A 15,099-nucleotide genomic window follows, 5' to 3' on the forward strand; every position below is an offset into this window, starting at 1 on the left:
ACCCTCACAACATTCAAGAAGCATTTGGATGAGCACTTGAAACACCATAGCATACAAGGCTACGGACCAAGTGCTGGAAAATGGGATTAGAATAGACAGGGCTTGATGGCCGGCGTGGACACGATGGGCCTCTTTCTGTGCTGTATAACTCTATGACTCCCCGGGGACCCCCTGTAAATACTGACACACTCCCGGGGACCCCATGTAAATACTGACACTGCCGGGGACCCCCTGTAAATACTGACACACTCCCGGGGACCCTGTGTAAATACTGACACACTCCCGGGGACCCCCTGTAAATACTGATGCACTCCCGGGGACCCCCTGTAAATACAGAAACACTCCCGGGGACCCCCTGTAAATACTGACACACTCCCGGGGACTCCCTGTAAATACCGACACACTCCCGGGGACCCCCTGTAAATAATGACACACCCCCGCGGACCCCATGTAAATACTGCTACACTCCCGGGGACTCCCTGTAAATACTCGGGGACCCCCTGTAAATACTGACACACTCCCGGAGACTCCCTGTAAATACCGACACACTCCCGGGGGCCCCCTGTAAATAATGACACACCCCCGCGGACCCCCTGTAAATACTGACACACTCCCGGGGACCCCCTGTAAATACAGACACACTCCTGGGGACCCCCTGTAAATACTGACACATTCCAGGGAACCCCCTGTAAATACTGACACACTCCCAGGGACCCCCTGTAAATACTGACACACTCCCGGGGACCCCCTGTAAATACCGACACTCCCGGGGACCCCCTGTAAACACTGACACACTCCCGGGGACCCCCTGTAAATACAGACACACTCCTGGGGACCCCCTGTAAATACTGACACATTCCAGGGAACCCCCTGTAAATATGACACACTCCCGGGAACCCCTGTAAATACTGACGCAATCCCAGGGAACCCCTGTAAATACTGACACACTCCCGGGATCCCCTGTAAATACTGACACACTCCCGGGGACCCCCTGTAAATACCGACACTCCCGGGGACCCCCTGTAAATACTGACACACTCCCGGGGACCCCCTGTAAATACTGACACACTCCCGGGGACCCCCTGTAAATACTGACACCCTCCCGGGGACCCCCTGTAAATACTGACACCCTCCCGGGGACCCCCTGTAAATACTGACACACTCCCGGGGACCCCCTGTAAATACCGACGCACTCCCAGTGACCCCCTGTAAATACCGACACACTCCCGGGGACCCCCTGTAAATACCGACACTCCCGGGGACCCCCTGTAAATACTGACACACTCCCGGGGACCCCCTGTAAATACTGACACACTCCCGGGGACCCCCTGTAAATACCGACGCACTCCCAGTGACCCCCTGTAAATACTGACACACTCCCGGGGAACCCCTGTAAATACTGACGCACTCCCGGGGACCCCCTGTAAATATTGACACACTCCCCGGGACCCCCTGTAAATACCGACACACTCCGGGGAACCCCTGTAAATACCGACACACTCCGGGGAACCCCTGTAAATACTGACACACTCCCGGGAACCCCTGTAAATACTGACACACTCCCGGGGACCCCCTGTAAATACTGACACACTCCCGGGGACCCCCCGTAAATACCGACACACTCCCGGGGACACCCTGTAAATACTGACACACTCCCGGGGACCCCCTGTAAACACCGACACACTCCCCGGGGACCCCCTGTAAATACTGACACACTCCCGGGGACCCCCTGTAAATATTGACACACTCCCGGGGACACCCTGTAAATACTGACACACTCCCGGGAACCCCTGTAAATACTGACACACTCCCGGGGACCCCCTGTAAATACTGACACAATCCCGGGGACCCCCTGTAAACACTGACACACTCCCGGGAACCCCTGTAAATACTGACACACTCCCGGGGACCCCCTGTAAATACTGACACACTCCCGGGGACCCCTGTAAATACTGACACACTCCCGGGGACACCCTGTAAATACTGACACACTCCCGGGAACCCCTGTAAATATTGACGCAATCCCAGGGAACCCCTGTAAATACTGACGCACTCCCGGGGACCCCCTGTAAATACTGACGCACTCCCGGGAACCCCTGTAAATATTGACGCAATCCCAGGGAACCCCTATAAATACTGACGCACTCCCGGGGACCCCCTGTAAATACTGACGCACTCCCGGGGACCCCCTGTAAATACTGACACACTCCCGGGGACACCCTGTAAATACTGACACACTCCCGGGAACCCCTGTAAATATTGACGCAATCCCAGGGAACCCCTGTAAATACTGACGCACTCCCGGGGACCCCCTGTAAATACTGACGCACTCCCGGGGACCCCCTGTAAATATTGACACACTCCCGGGGACCCCCTGTAAATATTGACACACTCCCGGGGACCCCCTGTAAACACTGACACACTCCCGGGGACCCCCTGTAAATAGTGACACACTCCCGGGGACCCCCTGTAAATACTGACACACTCCCGGGCACCCCCTGTAAATACTGACGCACTCCCGGGGACCCCCTGTAAATACTGACACACTCCCCGGGACCCCCTGTAAATACTGACACACTCCCGGGGACCCCCTGTAAATACTGACACACTCCCGGGTACCCCCTGTAAACATTGACACACTCCGGGGACCCCCTGTAAATATTGACACACTCCCAGGCATCCCTGAAAAGCAGTGTCATTCCAGTGAAGCCGATGTTATCATTGCAGAAAACTGGTTTTAAAACTAGTTAACAGCAACAATGTTTTAGTGAGTCACCGAATACTTAAAGAATATGGAATATCTGCGCGCCTCTAATTCTGCCCTCTTGTGTATCCCTGATTATAATCGCTCAACCATCGGTGGCCGTGCCTTCTGTTGCCTGGGCCCCAAGTTCTGGAATTCCCTGCCTAAACCTCTCCGCCTCGCTACCTCTCTTTCCTCCTTTAAGACGCTACTTAAACGGGGAATTACAGACGGGTAAGCCTGACATTGGTAGTGGGGAAAATGCTGGAGTCCATTATAAAAGATGTAATAGCAGAGCACCTGGAAAACAGTGACAGGATCGGACAAAGTCAACATGGATTTACAAAAGGTAAATCGTGCTTGACTAATCTACTGGAATTTTTTGAGGCTGTAACTGGTAGAATAGATAAGGGAACCAGTGGATGTGGTGTATTTGGACTTTCACAAGGCTTTCGATAAGGTCCCGTATAAGAGATTAGCGTGTAAAATTAAGGCACATGGGATTGGGGGCAAGGTATTGACTTGGATAGAGAACTGGTTGGCAGACAGGAAGCAAAGAGTTGGAATAAATGGGTCTTTTTCCGAGTGGCGGGCAGTGACTAGTGGGGTACCGCAGGGATCGGTCCTGGGACCCCAGCTATTCACAATATATATATTAATGATCTAGACGAGGGAACTAGATGTAATATCTTCAAGTTTGCAGACGACACAAAGCTGGGTGGGCGTGTGTGCTGTGAGGAGGATGCCGAGAAACTCCAGTATGATTTGGACAGGTTGGGTGATTGGGCAGAAGCATGGCAGATGCAATATAATGTGGATAAATGCAAGGTTATCCACTTTGGTGGCAAAAACAGGAAGACAGATTATCCGAATGGCAATAGATTGGGAGAAGGGGAAGTGCAACGAGACCTGGGTGTCCTTGTGCACCAGTCGCTGAAGGTAAGCATGCAGGTGCAGCAGGCGGTTAAGAAGGCAAATGGTATGTTGGCCTTCATAGCGAGAGGGTTCGAGTACAGGAACAAGGATGTCTTGCTGCAGTTGTACAGGGCCTTGGTGAGACCACACATTGAGTATTGTGTGCAGTTTTGGTTGCCTTATCTGAGGAAGGATGTTCTTGCCATGGAGGGAGTGCAGCGAAGATTCACCAGACTGATACCTGGGGTGGCAGGAATGACGTATGAGGAGAGATTGTGTCGATTAGGCTTATACTCGCTGGAGTTTAGAAGAATGAGAGGGGATCTCATTGAAACTTATAAAATTCTAACAGGACTAGACAGACTAGATGCAGGAAGGATGTTCCCGATGGCGGGGAGTCCAGAACCAGGGGTCACAGTCTAAGGATAAGGGGTAAGCCATTTAGGACAGAGATGAGGAGGAATTTCTTCACCCAGAGAGTGGTGAACCTGTGGAATTCACTGCCACAGAGGGCGGTGGAGGCCAATTCATTAAATATATTAAAGACAAGAAGGAGTTAGATATATTTCTTAAGGCTAAAGGGATCAAGGGATATGGGGAGAAGGCAGGGACCGGGTACTGAAATTGGATGATCAGCCATGATCGCATTGAATGGCGGAGCAGGCTCGAGGGGCCGAATGGCCGACTCCTGCTCCTATCTTCTATGGTGCTATGTTAAAACCCACCTCTTTGACCAAGCTTTTGGTCACCTGTCCTAAATTATCCTCAAGTGGTTCAGTGTCAAATTTGTTGTCTTATAATCCTCCTGTGCAGCACCTTGGGACGTTTTACTACGTTAAAGGCTCTATATAAATACAAGTTGTTGTTGTCGAAAAACCAAATTCTCGGCACACTGCTCCCAACGTTGTGGCCAAAGGAGAACCGAAACCCGACAATCTTTCCGGAGCTCTGGGATCCCATGGGAGAGGGTCCACGAGATATACTCCTCTCACTACATAGCGAGACACCGTTCAGGCACGTCTACCGTACGTAAATGCTGTATATTTAATGGTGTACTTTTCTCTTCAACTACATCCTTATAACTTAAAGGCTTTCACATACGATACCAGGAGAGACTCACAATCACGGCCACAGGCTTACCATCAGCTTGAACCTGTGGAGAGGGATTCCCACTCCAGAGACTTGAGCACTATATCCAGGCCGACAGTCCCAGTGGCAGTACTGAGGGAGCGCCGCACTGTCGGAGGGGCAGTACTGAGGGAGCGCCGCACTGTCGGAGGGGCAGTACTGAGGGAGCGCCGCACTGTCGGAGGGGCAGTACTGAGGGAGCGCCGCACTGTCGGAGGGGCAGTACTGAGGGAGCGCCGCACTGTCAGAGGGGCAGTACTGAGGGAGCGCCGCACTGTCAGAGGGCGAGTACTGAGGGAGCGCCACACTATCGGAGGGGCAGTACTGAGGGAGCGCCGCACTGTCGGAGGGGCAGTACTGAGGGAGCGCCGCACTGTCGGAGGGGCAGTACTGAGGGAGCGCCACACTGTCGGAGGGGCAGTACTGAGGGAGCGCCACACTGTCGGAGGGGCGGTACTGAGGGAGCGCCGCACTGTCGGAGGGGCAGTACTGAGGGAGCGCCACACTGTCGGAGGGGCAGTACTGAGGGAGCGCCGCATTGTCGGAGCAGCAGTACTGAGGGAGCACCGCACTGTCGGAGGGGCAGTACTGAGGGAGCGCCGCACTGTCGGAGGGGCAGTACTGAGGGAGCGCCGCACTGTCGGAGGGGCAGTACTGAGGGAGCGCCGCACCGTCGGAGGGGCGGTACTGCGGGAGCGCCGCACTGTCGGAGGGGCAGTACTGAGGGAGCGCCGCACTGTCGGAGGGGCAGTACTGAGGGAGCGCCGCACTGTCGGAGGGGCAGTACTGAGGGAGCGCCGCACTGTCGGAGGGGCAGTACTGAGGGAGCGCCGCACTGTCGGAGGGGCAGTACTGAGGGAGCGCCGCACTGTCGGAGGGGCAGTACTGAGGGAGCGCCGCACTGTCGGAGGGGCAGTACTGAGGGAGCGCTGCACTGTCGGAAGTGCCGTCAATGGACAAATATCTGAAGCGGTATTCACGGGAAATTAAATACAGAGGAACAACTTCCCTGGACAGCCCAATCTGCAAGAGACTGATTCGGTTACCAACGCCCTGATCAGATCCTGGTGTTTGTGCCGTGCTCGCCGACCTCAGCCAGGGCAGCAGTGGGGCTGCTGCAATTGGCCTTTTTTCCCCCTGATCTAGGGAGGACGGGAATAAAATGGTTTGCGAGCCAGCGAACCCGGATGGAATGTGCGTTGGTGCCGAGGGTGGGCCTAAGCCACCGGCCTTCCACCCTCTTCAGCTTATCCCAATCTCTGCTGCCCGTGTCCTAACTCGCACTGAGTCCCGTTCACCCATCACCCCCTGAGCTCGCTGACCTACATTGGCTCCCGGTCCGGCAACGCCTCGAATTTAAAATTCTCATCTTGGTGTTCAAATCCCTCCACGGCCTCCTCCCTATCTCTGTAACCTCCTCCGGCCCCACAACCCTCCCTATCTCTGTAACCTCCTCCAGCCCCTACAACCCTCCCTATCTCTGTAACCTCCTCCAGCCCCTACAACCCTCCCTATCTCTGTAACCTCCTCCAGCCCTACACCCCTCCCTATCTCTGTAACCTCCTCCAGCCCCTACAACCCTCCCTATCTCTGTAACCTCCTCCAGCCCTACCTATCTCTGTAACCTCCTCCAGCCCTACACCCCTCCCTATCTCTGTAACCTCCTCCAGCCCTACACCCCTCCCTATCTCTGTAACCTCCTCCAGCCCCTACAACCCTCCCTATCTCTGTAACCTCCTCCAGCCCTACAACCCACCCTATCTCTGTAACCTCCTCCAGCCCCTACAACCCTCCCTATCTCTGTAACCTCCTCCAGCCCCACAACACCCCGAGATCTCTGCGCTCCTCCAATTCTGGCCTCTTGCTCATCCCCCGATTTCCATCGCTCCACCATTGGCGGCCGTGCCTTCAGCCGCCTGGGCCCCCGAGCTCTGGAACTCCCTCCCTAAACCTCTCCGCCTCTCTCTCTCTCCTCCTTTAAGATGCTCCTTAAAACCGACCTCTTTGACCAAGCTTTTGGTCGCCTGTCCTAATATCTCATGTGGCTAGAGGTCAGATTGTATCTGATTCACGCTTCTGTGAAACGCCTTGGGACGTTTGAATATGTTAAAGGCGCTGTTTAAATTCAGGTTACTACACTCAGCAAGAGCGGCGTAGACTAGGCAAGCCTGACGGGCACCTCTGGAACTGCACACCTTGGAGAGGAGGGAGTAAACCGGACAGACCAAAAAAAAAATTAAATGAACAAAGTGTTTGAAATGCGGCGCGTCCCTGCCTTCAAGAGGGGGCTGGACCGGGTTCCTGACTGGGGCCAAGATCACATCATGTAGAAGGCAAGAGTCTTCATAGATAACACGCGATCCGGGTGATGATCTGGACTGGGCTTCGACCGCCTGAGGGGGTCGGAGAGGAATTTTCCAGCCCATTCCACCTCCCCCCCCGCCCAATATTGGCCCTGGGTTTTTTCGCTTCACCCTGGAGATTACATGGCAATCACGTACGTCCATAAGTACAAGAGGACACAACCATCACCACCACCCGCCCCCACCAATGCCAGAAGTGATAGAAAGCAGATACAAGCGATGGTTTGAAGAGGGGTGGGAAAGAGAGAAAATCCCAGCATTGCACGACCAACAATAGTGCATAAACCCAGAAGGAAACAGCAGCCTGGGGTCTGGTTCTCTCTCACCAACGTCCTCAGATTACGAGTCTTATTATTTTACCCTTTCGGAGAAAGCCCGACAGATTGCAATGATTTTAGTTTTAACGTACACCTCATCTTTGGAATGCAGTCACAGATCAACGCCAATGACCCCTCGATTTCCTGGTTCTCTCTGGTGGCCCAGTGAGGCCTCAGCTCAGGCCTCAATACAGCCGAGGGCTGACTATATATTATATAATAATTCTAACTCCGTCAAACACCCTCTCGAATGTGAAGCCCACCCAAGCTTTTGCTTGTGGAGTTGTTTGGGCCAAGCAAGAATTTTAATTTCCCCCCCCCCCCTATCCTCGCCAGTCTCTTGAGACACTTGTGTTTTGTTTGGACTCAAGTTAGTGGCAAGAAATCAGGTCCAGTGAAATATTCGGGGCGAGTCACTTGAAGCCAGTGAGCGTAGGGAACACGGGCCTTGTTTTATATGATGATAATTGGCTTGGACCTGTGACAGGATTCTTTCAGAAAGTCAACCTTACTCTGCAATGTTCCACAAACACACACAAAACTCAATTTCTCTCCAGAGTTCAGGGAGTTCTGGTGACTCTGGCTGGCTGATTCCTCCGTTCTCGTCAGCTTTCCAACTCTTGCTCGGTTTCAACTTCTCTGCTGGTTTAAACTTGTAGCTTTCTTGTTCTGTACTCCCCCCCCCACCCGTTGTCGATCCTTTCTGTTCCCCCAATGCTTCACCACCCCCACCCCCCCCCCCCCAAATCGCCTCCTCCTCTCCCGCCCACCTCTCGGCCGTGCTGCTTCTGCCCGTGTGGTATCAGCATTTCGTGCTCCGTTTCAGCCTCCGATCTTGGGATGATATTTTACGTTTACTGGATTCTGCCCTCCTCGAGCCCCCAGTTTCAGACCCCTCGTTTTACTTTCTGTCCCAAAGTAGGACTCCCCGCACCCACCCCCCATTTTACAAATCTCCAAAACTTTTCTTGCCTGCTGCCCCCACTGCCCATCCCCCTTTTCATTCTTGCCCCAATCTCTTGGGGCAAGTTCCCCAAGATTGAAACCCCTCTTTTCACCTGTTCTCGGACACCCTATTTATTCATTACCGCAATTCCAGACAAACTTTTCACCCAATACCCCCTTAGCTCCGTACCCCAACCTTGGACCCCCTTTTCACGGCACCTCAATCTCATACCCCTATTTGCTCCTTTCCCCAAATCTTGGAGCCCCGTTTCCAGTCAAAAACCCACTAATCCAAACCAGCTTTCACTCAGCACCCCCTCATTACTCTAACCCCCAATCTCTGCCCTCGGGGCCGTGACCCCCAATATCAGCACCGTGACCCCCAATATCAGCCCGGGGGCCGTGACCCCCAATCTCAGCCCTCGGGGCCGTGACCCCCAATCTCAGCCCTCGGGGCCGTGGCCCCCAATCTCAGCCCTGGGGGCCGTGGCCCCCAATCTCAGCCCTCGGAGCCGTGGCCCCCAATCTCAGCCCTCGGCGCCGTGGCCCCCAATCTCAGCCCTCGGCGCCGTGACCCCCAACCTCAGCGCCGTGACCCCCAACCTCAGCGCCGTGACCCCCAACCTCAGCGCCGTGACCCCCAACCTCAGCCCTCGGCGCCGTGACCCCCAACCTGAGCACCGTGACCAACCTGAGCACCGTGACCCCCAACCTGAGCACCGTGACCCCCAATCTCCGCCCTCGGCGCCGTGACGCCCCAATATCAGCCCTCGGGGCCGTGACCCCCAATCTCAACCCTCGGGGCCGTGACCCCCAATCTCAACCCTCGGGGCCGTGACCACCAATATCAGCCCTCGGGGCCGAGACCCCCAATCTCAGCCCTCGGCGCCGTGACCCCCAATCTCAGCCCTCGGCGCCGTGACCCCCAATCTCAGCGCCGTGACCCCCAACCTCAGCCCTCGGGGCCGTGACCCCCAACCTGAGCACCGTGACCCCCAATCTCAGCCCTCGGCGCCGTGACCCCCAATCTCAGCCCTCGGAGCCGTGACCCCCAACCTGAGCGCCGTGACCCCCAATCTCAGCCCTCGGAGCCGTGACCCCCAACCTCAGCCCTCGGCGCCGTGACCCCCAACCTGAGCGCCGTGACCCCCAACCTCAGCCCTCGGCGCCGTGAGCCCCAACCTCAGCCCTCGGGGCCGTGACCCCCAACCTGAGCGCCGTGACCCCCCAATCTCAGCCCTCGGCGCCGTGACCCCCCAGCCTCAGCCCTCGGCGCCGTGACCCCCCAGCCTCAGCCCTCGGCGCCGTGACCCCCCAGCCTCAGCCCTCGGCGCCGTGACCCCCCAGCCTCAGCCCTCGGCGCCGTGACCCCCCCAGCTCAGCCTCGGCGCCGTGACCCCCAGCCTCAGCCCTCGGCGCCGTGACCCCCAGCCTCAGCCCTCGGCGCCGTGACCCCCCAGCCTCAGCCCTCGGCGCCGTGACCCCCCAGCCTCAGCCCTCGGGGCCGAGACCCCCAGCCTCAGCCCTCGGGGCCGAGACCCCCAGCCTCAGCCCTCGGGGGCCGAGACCCCCAGCCTCAGCCCTCGGGGCCGAGACCCCCAGCCTCAGCCCTCGGGGCCGAGACCCCCAGCCTCAGCCCTCGGGGCCGAGACCCCCAGCCTCAGCCCTCGGGCCGAGACCCCCAGCCTCAGCCCTCGGGGCCGAGACCCCCAGCCTCAGCCCTCGGGGCCGAGACCCCCAGCCTCAGCCCTCGGGGCCGAGACCCCCAGCCTCAGCCCTCGGGGCCGAGACCCCCAGCCTCAGCCCTCGGGCCGAGACCCCCAGCCTCAGCCCTCGGGGCCGAGACCCCAGCCTCAGCCCTCGGGGCCGAGACCCCCAGCCTCAGCCCTCGGGGCCGAGACCCCCAGCCTCAGCCCTCGGGGCCGAGACCCCCAGCCTCAGCCCTCGGGGCCGAGACCCCCAGCCTCAGCCCTCGGGGCCGAGACCCCCAGCCTCAGCCCTCGGGGCCGAGACCCCCAGCCTCAGCCCTCGGGGCCGAGACCCCCAGCCTCAGCCCTCGGGGCCGAGACCCCCAGCCTCAGCCCTCGGGGCCGAGACCCCCAGCCTCAGCCCTCGGGGCCGAGACCCCCAGCCTCAGCCCTCGGGGCCGAGACCCCCCCAGCCTCAGCCCTCGGGGCCGAGACCCCCAATCTCGGCCCTTGTGCCCAATCTGTGACCCCCAATTCCTTGTTGCTGCTCCACTTTCCTTCCTGTCTGCTGCTGTTTGGAGTTTCCTTTTGCTGCTTTCACTTTGCATTCCGCCCGCTGTCCAGCCCCCCACATGCTGCATCCACCCAGCCCAATGCCACCGGCCGCTCACTCACCTCCGACCCTGTACATGTTGGCCGCCATCTCCGCCCCGCTCGGGCTCGCACTCGGGCTCCGGCTGACTCTTGCTCAGCGCCTTGGCCTTTAAGCCCAGCGGGCGGGCCGGCTGCTCGCTCGCCGCCCCTCCGCTCTGACCCACCGCCGTGCGCCCCACGGCGGGAGTGCAGCAGCGGCGCCGCCGGCACAGCGAGGGCCGGGGGGAGAGAGAGTGAGCGCGGGCGGGCGGCTGGCTGACCCCGGGGGAGGGAGGGAGCGCGCACCGGGCACCCGCTCCAGGCAAACCCACAGCAGGAAGAGGGAGGGAGGGATTTGGGATCTCCCTTTGCAACTGGGGGGGGGATTAATAAAATGATGGTGAGCGCACGATCAGCGCCGGGGAGGAAAGAGGGGTTTGCGTAAGGCGGTGGGTCGGAGAAGGGGAAAAAAGAGGAGGAAGAGAGAGAGGGGAAGAGTCGCCGGTGCAACGTGAAGCCAGGAGCGCGCGGCTGGGGATGGATGGAACGCTGGCCCGGGGGGGGGGGGATGGAACGCTGGCCCGGGGGGGGGGGATGGAACGCTGGCCCGGGGGGGGGGGATGGAACGCTGGCCCCGGGGGGGGGGGGATGGAACGCTGGCCCTGGGGGGGGTGGGGGGGGATGGAACGCTGGCCCGGGGGTGGGGGGGGGGGGGATGGAACGCTGGCCCGGGGGGATGGAACGCTGGCCCGGGACCCCGGGGTGGCGGGGGGGAGCTGGGCGCCAATCCCCGCTCTCTCTCTCTCTGGCGGCGCCGGCCGCTCCCCGGCCCCGGGCCCGCAGATCCTGAGGTAAAGTTTCTCCCCCCTGCCGCCGCCGGCCCGCTCTCCGCTCCTCTCCTCGGTCGGCCGATCCGGCTGGAAATCGCCTCTCGCTCCGAGTGAGTAAAATATTTCTCAGTATTTAAACGATTCCGCTCTCGCTCGCTCGGTGGCGGTTCGGGCCCCGCGTTACTTTTTTTCTCCTCCTCCGGCCGGCGGCGTGTGCGAGTCTTTTTCTTTTCTTTTTCCTCCTCTTCTTCCTCTCTCTCTTTTTCCGAATCTTCCTCACTCACACTCTCCCCCCCCCAGTGACGTCACCCCGGTTCCGGCAAGCCGCCGCCCAAGGGGTTAAACCCCGGTCACCCCGGCAACCGCGCCGGCCCCGACCTTTCACCCCGCCTGGCCTGGCCCCGCCTCTCGCCGCGCTCTGTTCTGGCCCCGCCCCTCGCCGCGCTCTAGTCTGGCCCCGCCCCTCGCCGCGCTCCACTCTGGCCCCGCCCCCCCGCGCGCTCTAATCTGGCCCCGCCCCCTCTACTCTGGCCCCGCCCCCTCCGCGCTCTCCACTCTGGCCCCGCCCCCTCCACTCTGGCCCCGCCCCCTCCGAGCTCTCCACTTTGGCCCCGCCCCCTCCGCGCTCTCCATTCTGGCCCCGCCCCTCGCTGCGCTCTACTCTGGTCCCGCCCCTCGCCGCCCTCTACTCTGGCCCCGCCCCTCACCGCGCTCTATTCGGCCCCGCCCCTCGCCGCGCTCTACTCTGGCCCCGCCCCCCGCGCTCTACTCTAGCCCCGCCCCCACCCCCCCGCGCACCACTCTGGCCCCGCCCCCGCTGGCCCCGCCCCCTGGTTGCTGATTTAGCCCCTCCCACCAGCCTGGGGGGATTTAGGGGAGGGGGAGGGGCTAACAGCTTGGCCGGGGCAGAGGACACCCGGGGGTCAGGAGCTCAATCACCGCAACCCTGACCAATACCGGGATCAATCACCGCAACCCCCGCCAATACCGGGGTCGATCGCCACAACCCCGGCCAATACCGGGGTCAATCGCTACAACCCCGGGCAATACCGGGGTCAATCGCCACAACCCCGGCCAATACCGGGGTCAATCACCGCAACCCCGGCCAATACCGGGGTCAATCACCGCAACCCCGACCAATACCGGGGTCAATCACCGCAACCCCAGCCAATACCGGGGTCAATCGCCACAACCCCGGCCAATACCGGGGTCAATCGCCACAACCCCGGCCAATACCGGGGTCAATCACCGCAACCCTGACCAATACTGGGGTCAATCACCGCAACCCCAGCCAATACCGGGGTCAATCGCCACAACCCCAGCCAATACCGGGGCTCAATCACCGCAACCCCGGCCAATACCAGGGTCAATCGCCACAACCCCGGCCAATACCGGGGTCAATCGCCACAACCCCGGCCAATACCGGGGTCAATCGCCACAACCCTGACCAATACCGGGGTCAATCACTGCAACCCCGGCCAATACCATGGTCAATCACCGCAACCCCGGCCAATACCGGGGTCAATCGCCACAACCCCGGCCAATACCGGGGTCAATCGCCACAACCCCAGTATGGTAAACCACTGTTATACCTGTCTGTAAGTGTATGTGTATTCCACTAGGTACAGGTCTGGACATGCCTCGGCTGACTCCTCCCACTATTCATTGATGGCGCATCACCCAGCCAATACCGGGGCTCAATCACCGCAAACCTGGCCAATACCGGGGTCAATCACCGCAACCCCGGCCAATACCGGGGTCGATCGCCACAACCCCGGCCAATACCGGCGTCAATCGCCACAACCCCGGCCAATACCAGGGTCAATCGCCACAACCCCGGCCAATAACGGGGCTCAATCACCGCAACCTCGGCCAATACCGGGGTCAATCACCGCAACCCCAGCCAATACCGGGGCTCAATCACCACAACCCCGGCCAATACCGGGGCTCAATCGCGCAACCCCGGCCAATACCGGGGTCAATCGCCACAACCCCGGCCAATACCGGGGTCAATCGCCACAATCCCGGCCAATACCGGGGTCAATCACTGCAACCCCGGCCAATACCGGGGCTCAGAGGTGATTCAGGGTGTTTGGCAAAAGACCTAAAGGTGACATGAGGAAAAACTTTGTTCCGCAGCGAGTGGTTAGGATCTGGAATGCACTGCCTGAGAGGGCGGTGGAGGCAGATTCAATCGTGGCTTTCAAAAGAGTATTGGATCAGTATCTGGAGGAGAACCATGTGCAGGGCTCCGGGGAAAGGGCGGGGAGTGGGACTAGCTGAAGTGCTCTTGCAGGGAGCTGGCACGGGCTCGATGGGCCGAATGGCCTCCTTCTGTAACCACTCCATAAGGACCACTTGTATGAAAGAAAGAAGACTCCTGTTTCTCCCGCTCCTTTCACCACCTCAGGACGTCCCAAAGTGCTTCACAGCCAATGAAGTACTTTTTTATAAGTGTGCTCACTGTTGTAATGTAGGAAACACGGCAGACAATTTGCGCACAGCAAGCTCCCACAAGCAGCAATGTGATAATGACCAGATCATCTGTTTTAGTGATGTTGGTTGAGGGATCAATATTGGCCCCAGGACACCGGGGAAGAACTCCCCCTGCTCTTCTTCAAAATAGCACCATGGGATCTTTTACGTCCACCTGAGAGAGCAGACGGGGCCTGGGTTTAACGGCAGCGCGGCACTCCCTCAGCACTGCCCCTCCGACAGTGCAGCACTCCCTCAGCACTGCCCCTCCGACAGTGCAGCACTCCCTCAGCACTGCCCCTCCGACAGCGCGGCGCTCCCTTAGCACTGCCCCTCCGACAGCGCAGCACTCCCTCAGCACTGCCCCTCCGACAGCGCAGCACTCCCTCAGCACTGCCCCTCCGACAGCGCAGCACTCCCTCAGCACTGCCCCTGAGGGTCAACCTAGATTTTTTGTTGTGCTCAAGTCTCTGGAGTGGGACTTGAACCCACGACCTTCTGACCCAGAGGAGACGGTGCAACCCACTGAGCCACAGCTGACATATAGAAGATTAAGGGGCGATCTAATTGAGGTGTTTAAGATGATTAAAGGATTCGATCGGGTCGAGAGAGAGAAACTATTTCCTCTGGTGGGGGGAGTCCAGAACAAGGGGGCAGAACCTTCAAATTAGAGCCAGGCCGTTCAGGGGTGATGTTAGGAAGCACTTCTTCACACAAAGGGGGCGGAAATCTGGAACTCTCTCCCCCAGAAAGCTGTTGAGGCTGGGGGTCAATTGGAAATTTCAAAACTGAGCTGGAGAGATTTTTGTTGGGTCCGGGTATTAAGGGTTATGGAACCAAGGCGGGTCGATGGAGTTAAGATACAGATCAGCCATGATCTAATAGAATGGTGGAACAGGCTCGAGGGGGCTGAATGGCCTCCTCCTGTTCCTGTGTAACAGGCCCGAGGGGCTGAATGGCCTCCTCCTGTTCCTGTGTAACAGGCTCGAGGGGCTGAACGGCCTCCTCCTGTTCCTGTGTAACAGGCTCGAGGGGCTGAATGGCCTCCTCCTGTTCCTGTGT

The 15,099-nt window shown here is 59.1% G+C and overlaps 1 protein-coding gene across 1 annotated transcript in view; it reads right to left on the reverse strand.

The window, feature by feature from the left end:
• Window positions 1-11,319, reverse strand: part of mta2 (metastasis associated 1 family, member 2) — an 82,156-nt gene extending 70,837 nt beyond the window's left edge. Inside the window, exon 1 of the mRNA XM_085975716.1 lies at window positions 10,775-11,319. Within this exon, the coding sequence (XP_085831842.1) occupies window positions 10,775-10,802 (28 nt within the window). The 5' untranslated portion in view covers window positions 10,803-11,319. The remainder of the gene's footprint in view (window positions 1-10,774) is intronic.
• Between the last annotated feature and the right edge of the window lie 3,780 nt (window positions 11,320-15,099).

This window comes from Somniosus microcephalus, unplaced genomic scaffold, assembly GCF_052327205.1.
Source record: "Somniosus microcephalus isolate GS21.2 unplaced genomic scaffold, FLI_Smic_1.0 unresolved_chr2, whole genome shotgun sequence".
NCBI lineage: Eukaryota > Metazoa > Chordata > Chondrichthyes > Squaliformes > Somniosidae > Somniosus > Somniosus microcephalus.